We start from the raw sequence: 6,574 nt of genomic DNA, 5'->3' as shown, positions 1-6,574 counted from the left end.
AGGGCGGAGCCTCGCCGCTGCACAGGCGCATCACGGGAGCCTTAGCCCTCCCTCTGTCACCAGTCCGCTAGGAGGGCAGGGTGGGTGAGGCCCGCTGAGGAGCGGTGCATCACGGGAGTGGTAGTCCCCCGCCTGCCCTCCTCCCAGAGTGCACGAGCAGCCTTGTGGCAGAAAACTACAACTCCCAAAGGGGTCTGCTCCCCGGCCTGGCGCTTTTAAATGACGGTTTGAGGTGGCCGGCTAGGTAGGAAAATGGCGGCAGCGAGGCTGAGCGGTGGAGGCGGGGAGAACCGCCTGGTGTCGCTGCCCCTCTCCCGGATCCGGGTGATCATGAAGAGCTCGCCGGAGGTCTCCAGCATCAACCAGGACGCGCTGTTCCTCACCGCGAAGGCCACGGTACCAGGCTCGGATCTCCCACCGTCCCCGCCTCGGCGCTCGGCGGGGAGCAGCCCAAGCGGGCCCGGGGCCGAGCGGCTCCCCCCACCGTGAGGCTAGGGCCGGGGCTGTTGCCGGGACGCCAAGGGCCTGAGCCGATGGGCTGGGCCCGAGTCCGGGCGAGATTCGTGCTCTTGGCTTTGTGTCCCTGCCCTCGGGGCACGCACAAAGGGGCGCGTACCCTGCCGTAGGCGAGTCTTGCCGGCCCCTGGAGGGTGCGTTAGGGAGGTGGGGCAGGAGGGTGTCAATGAGCTAGTTTACACCAGTTCTCCAAAGAAATGGGGGAGAAAAGTGAATTGTCCCGACTCTGGGTTATTGTATGTTGTAGCCTGGCATGCGGCGGAAATCCGCCTGTACGGGCCTTTGGCATCCCCTCTCCTGCTTCTGTTGAACATGGAGTATCCGGTAGATAGAGGCTTGAGGCCTATCTGTCCCCCCAGTTAGTGAGGAATCACTAATGTGCTGAGATTAGATCACCAGCTCCTTCACGAGTCCCTCAGATTGTGTGTCTTCATCTGGACTTCCACAAGCATCTCCAGAGGGGGAATCACATGCACTTTTGGATGCTGCATGTGATGTTTTTCCAGCCCCCTTCAGCAAAATAAAACTGACTAGGCACAGGAGAAAATCACTATGCACTTCCTGTCAACACAGCCAGCAAAAGCAGCATGTGTAGAAGCTGCACAAATGGGATTATTGGTTTAGCTACTGAACTGTGAAGACCATGCATCACATATTAATGTCTGAATTTTTGACATGGTTTGAGTTCTTGAAATTTGTTGGATCATTGAAAAGCTCTAATAAGACCAGCACATGATCCAGTTGACCATATATGTTTCTGGCTATAGCCATGGAATACAGTATTAAACTTTTCACTCCCACTTGGGCCTGGTCTACACTACAGCATTAGGTTGATGTAAGGCAATTTATGTCTCTCTCATGAATTATTTCAGTCTATACCAGGGGTTCTCAAACTGTGGGTCATGAGGGGGTTATGAGGCTATTATGTGGGGGGTTGTGAGCTGTCAGGCTCCACCCCAAACCCTGCTTCACCTCCAGCATTTATAATAGTGTTATATTTTAAAAAGTGTTTTTAATTTATAAGGGGGGATCACACTTAGAGGCTTGCTATGTGAAAGGGGTCACCAGTACAAAAGCTTGAGAACCACTGGTCTGTACAGTACAGCCTTACTCTCTCCAATGGAAGTGCCCTACTACACTGACATAACTGCACCTCTACCAGAGGCATAGGGCTTATGTCTATGTAGTGTAGACACTGTTACTTACATCTACTGGCTGTCATTCTTGTCAATTTCAGAGCTCTGCTGGAGCCTTGAAATTGACAAGAAAGTAGGCTTCCCAGCTGGGCAGCAGCACCTGGGTTCCTGCTAGGAGCACAGCTGTGCATAGCAGGAAGCTCTATTCCCTAGAGTCTGGTTAGCTGCCCCGTTCAAGTTGGGGGAGGGCAACTGGCAGGGAGCTACGTGCGCAGCTGAGATCCCTGTCTCTAGCCTCCAGCACTACCCCTCTTAAGTCGGTGGAAGTGCTCCTGGTGAGGGTGCACACTACTGACAGAAGGGCAGTGTGAATATGAATCATTGTAGTAATTACTGTGGTGGTTCAAGTTGACCTAATGTGGGTTTAAGGTTATAGGTAGACATGCCCTAAGATAAAGCTTTGTGAATAGGGATGGGGCTTTCATTCAGTGGACATGACCTCTCCATGAGTGATAGACTTACATGTAGTACAAATCAACCTGCCTTTCTCTCTGTTGCTTTTAATGAGGGAGGAGTGTTTTTATCATTATAAGTAGTGGAAAGTGTCAAGCTTTTTTGCAATATTTAATCACCTGCAGAAATAATTTCTTGCTGTCTTCTGATCCCAGTAAAAACCTGTTGCAGTGATAACACACTTGAGTGGCACAAATTAAGTTAGTCTAAGACCCCAGTTTTGTAGTTGGCTACTCGCAGATGTACACCTCTTCTGCTCACACAGAGCCATATCGAAATTAGTGGGACTCTGTTTCAGTGCAGGGCAGAGGTTGCATGCAGTTAATGGCAGGATTGGGCCCTAAATAAGGGTTTGAAGAAGCATTGCAGTCAGCTGCACACATAGGAATTAATAATTTGACATTTATTTGTGTTGGTTGTTTTTTATAGGAGCTCTTTGTCCAGTATTTAGCCACTTACTCCTACAAACATGGCCGTGGGAAAGAGAAGAGAGCCCTAACCTACAGTGACCTATCCCATACAGCAGAGGAATCTGAAACATTTCAGTTCCTTGCTGGTAGGTATAGCAGTTGTGAGAAATCAATATGGGCAACTGGAAAATAAGATGCAGCTCTTACTGTAGTAGTAGTTGTCATTGCAAAGCTATTAAATTCTCTTTTTGGCTGTTAACCTCTGTTGCATTAACTTACTCATGGTCCAAATAATTGACAGGCATTCTGCATGAATGAATGGGCTGCTTTTTTCATTGATGCAAAAATACACCGTCATGGTGCACAATTAATGTAACAGTCATACTTGACATTCCAATAACTTCAAGCTATTTTTTTCTAACACTGTTTAACAGTATCCCTGAGTGGTGGAGAGTCTCTAATTTATAAATGGGGAAAGCTCAGGTTCAGAGTGATTAAAGTGACTTAAAAGTCAGTTTAAGAGCTAGGAATAAAACCAAGGAGGTATGTGATGCCCATCTTCTGATTTAACCAATAGACAACACTACCTTAAATCTTTGTAGTGTTTGGGGAAAGAGAAGGACTCTCTATTGGTGAATTTTAAATTCACCAATGTCCTTTCAGACATTGGTTTATGCCACAATCGCTGTTGTCTTAAATCCTTTACATTGGTTGGGCATTTAGAATAATGTTTGTCCTCTTCAAATATGTTCTTGGTCTAAGGAGTGAGACCACCTTGTTCATAAGATTTTTACTAGTGCACCAGCCTCACTTCCTTACCATTCTTGGGCTCATCACAATATCATTACCCTGAACAGGCAGCCTACATTGAGTGTAGGGAAATAGCTTGTAAGGAATATAAGCAGAGTAGATATACTTGATCGGTTCAAGTGAAAAACAAAGCAGAATAAGTGAGTAAGACTTAAGAAATGATTAAAGCAGCATTAGAATCACTTAAACAAATTCCCTCATATGGCTCACTAATACCTTAATTGGACAATATATCTCTAAAATCACATTGGCTACATTCCTATTCCAAGGATACCAGTTAGATTAGAGTAACTTGACTATTCCCTAGCCTAAAAAAATTGTATCCCATAGACTGTGAGGCTATTAGTTGCTGTGATTTTGATGGTACAGTAATACATTATTCTAAATCTTTTTGTAACTGTTGAAAATGATTACAAAAGATGGAATTGTGCCTTTCAGATATTTTACCAAAGAAGATCCTAGCTAGCAAATACCTGAAAATGCTTGAAAGAGAGAAGAGGGATGGAGAGATGGAGGAGGAGGAGGAGGAGGAGGATGACCAAGAGGAAGAGAGTGAAGAGGAAGATGCTGAATCTTAAGGGTGTCAAACAGCTAGCTTTATAGCTAGTCTCTTCCTGCAGTATCAAGTTTTGGATTGGCTCCCTGATTTTTTATTTTTTTTTTCTTCCAAGCTAACCCACACTGTTGAGTTTCGGGGGGCGGGGGAGAGGGAGTGTTGGGAATCCAGCAGCTGGATTTACCTATCTGAGAGTTGCTGTCTTGTTTACTTTAAATCTGAAACAATTGGATATTAGTCTGCTTGAAGGAAGGAATTCTGCACTTGGATATGGAAAGCCAGGGGGACTGTACATACAGATCTTGAGACAAAATCAGCTCAAAAATTATTTTAAAATAACATCTTCAGACAATCATTATCCAAATAGAAACAGCCTTGTAGGCAACCCTCAGCATCAATTCCAAAGGCCCTGGCTCTCTCTGGCTAGATGGGACCCTTGTAGCTAATACTTCTGTTTAACCAGTAGGAGTGTGGCACATACTTTATCTACAGTTCTTACTCTGGCAGCAAGTGAACCAAACCTGAGATAGAATCTCCACCTGTTTTCAGGGCCATTAATGCTGTTGGAGCAGTACCTGTGGACCAACACAACAGAAACTGTAATAGGCTACTGTTGTAATACAGTCTAAAAAACCAAGTGTGCAAGGAATCTGGATACAGGGATAGACCTTTTTGCAGTCCCTGGTGTCGCTCTGCAGTTGTATTGGTGTTAAGAAGTAGAAGTGTTAGCTAATGATGTAAATACATATATCTAGATCCCCCACCCACCCCCCAAGGGAGGATTCTACTTTTGTAGTTTACTGCCTGTAGTATTCTACATACCAACACCTGTTTGAAGTTTATTAAATATAGTTTGCTCTATGGCAAGAAAATGAACAGTTTTTACCATTTGAGTGGTAGACCTGGTGTATTTTTACTACTATAAAAATGGGAAATGTCCTGTGTATATTTTCAAAAAAGTACTTTTTTTACAATAAATATTTTTTTTAAAATGTGGAAATTAATGCAGAGACCCTTGACAGCATTATTTTTATAAAGGCTTTTAATCTATACTTTGTACAGGGTTAACATGTTGTTGGGCCAAACATTTGCACTCTATATATATATATATATATAAAATTTTCATAAATGTGGATCCTCCTAGCTAGCAAATAGGGGATGAGTGGTGATCTGCTACCCACTAGGAACATAAGTGTGAAAGATCCCTAATCCCAATTTGCACTGGGCATTGAATTTAGTAGGTTCAGGGGAAATTGAGCCTGTGTTAGTCATGGTGTCTATTAGCTGTAATGTATGCAAGTAGCCTTCCAGTCTCTCTCAACTGCTCTCTCAGCATCTTGGAAGTGATGTCTCTCTTCAGTTTACACAAGCTACTGCACAAGTAATAGTTCAGGTTGATTTAGATTTCCATTCAGGAAAAGAGCTTAGGCATTAGGCCACTCAGGGCCCCCACAGACAACAAATGGAGGATCCTGATTGGTGACAGCCCCACCTGCAGAGATGAAAGGGTAAGGGGAGGGAGAGAGATGGAGGAGACTGAGGGAGGGGGAGCCAGTAGATGTATGCTTGCCAAATGTTAGAGGCCTGCCTAGCATCAGTTCAGAGGAATAAAGGAAAGTGCAGGCAGAGATTTGGTTCCTACCTGTTTTTTAAAAAAACCCTCAAAAGGGCATGTAGGTGGATGGATGGATGCTGCTTAATTCAGCACCTTTCTGTTTACTGTCATCAGTTTTTTCAGTTCAGATATTTGGGTCCCAACATTCTTGCCCCTGGTGCTCCTTTCAACTTCCCACAATGATACTTTAGGTTAATCTGTGTTTTTTGTTTTTTTCTCCTTTTAGTGGAACTGTATTGCTACATCTTAATTATAAGAGGTGTGAAAACTTTCTTTACCCTTCTCCAAAAAGTAATTAACAATAGGTCTTACAATAAATAATATATTTTAGAACAGATCAATGGTACAAATACACTAAAGGCATATCTACACTTCATGGTTAAGTTGACAGCCAGATGCCTCAGTAATTAAGTTGGTCCAGCCTGTCCGCACCCTGTCAGTGGAGTGCATCCTCACTAGCAGTGCTTGCATCATGCACAGAGCAGTGCACCATGGGTAGCTAGCTCGCAATGCAATTAATCCCAGGGGTTTTGGGGAGGGACTTGTGATGCCTCATAGGACCCAAACATTGTCACGGGGGGAATGGGAAGATGCTTTGCAGTTTCCTCCCTCCATCCCTTCCCCGATATCAAAGGCAAGCCCAGGTTTTTTCACACATTTTTTTGAAAGCCTAGCTTAGTGTTGTATATACCATTGCCCAAGAAACATGGACCCCCTCAACTGCATGCTGCTTGTGAATATTACAAACCCCTCATGCCTTATCCTGTAGTATTTCCAGAGCCAAGATGGGGGCTGCCAGTGGATCATTGCAGTGTCATTCAAGCAGCCCTGCTGCAAGCCACAAAATGAAACAATTGGTCCTGGCAGTAGTGTAGCAGCTGAATGCAGTGCAGTGCCATTTCTGGACCTGGGAAACAGCACTGACTGGTGGCATTGCATCATATGGGATGACAAGCAGTGGGTGCAGAACTTTTGCATGCGGAAGGCCACTTTTCAGAAACGTTGTGCAGTGCTTCTC

At 44.7% G+C, this 6,574-nt stretch overlaps 1 protein-coding gene across 1 annotated transcript; it reads left to right on the top strand.

Annotated features, from left to right (window-relative positions):
• The first annotated feature begins 237 nt into the window (after positions 1 to 237).
• CHRAC1 (chromatin accessibility complex subunit 1) lies at positions 238 to 4,945 on the top strand. The gene is made up of 3 exons (XM_045007853.1): positions 238 to 396; positions 2,595 to 2,721; positions 3,824 to 4,945. The coding sequence occupies exons 1-3, from the start codon at positions 253 to 255 to the stop codon at positions 3,961 to 3,963; spliced, it is 411 nt and encodes a 136-aa protein (XP_044863788.1). The 5' UTR covers positions 238 to 252; the 3' UTR covers positions 3,964 to 4,945.
• Positions 4,946 to 6,574: the final 1,629 nt, after the last annotated feature.

Source organism: Mauremys mutica, chromosome 2 (assembly GCF_020497125.1).
Source record: "Mauremys mutica isolate MM-2020 ecotype Southern chromosome 2, ASM2049712v1, whole genome shotgun sequence".
Classification (NCBI taxonomy): Eukaryota; Metazoa; Chordata; order Testudines; family Geoemydidae; genus Mauremys; species Mauremys mutica.
The sequence above is the reverse complement of the archived record's forward strand: the minus strand, read 5'-3'. Positions and strand labels throughout refer to the sequence as shown.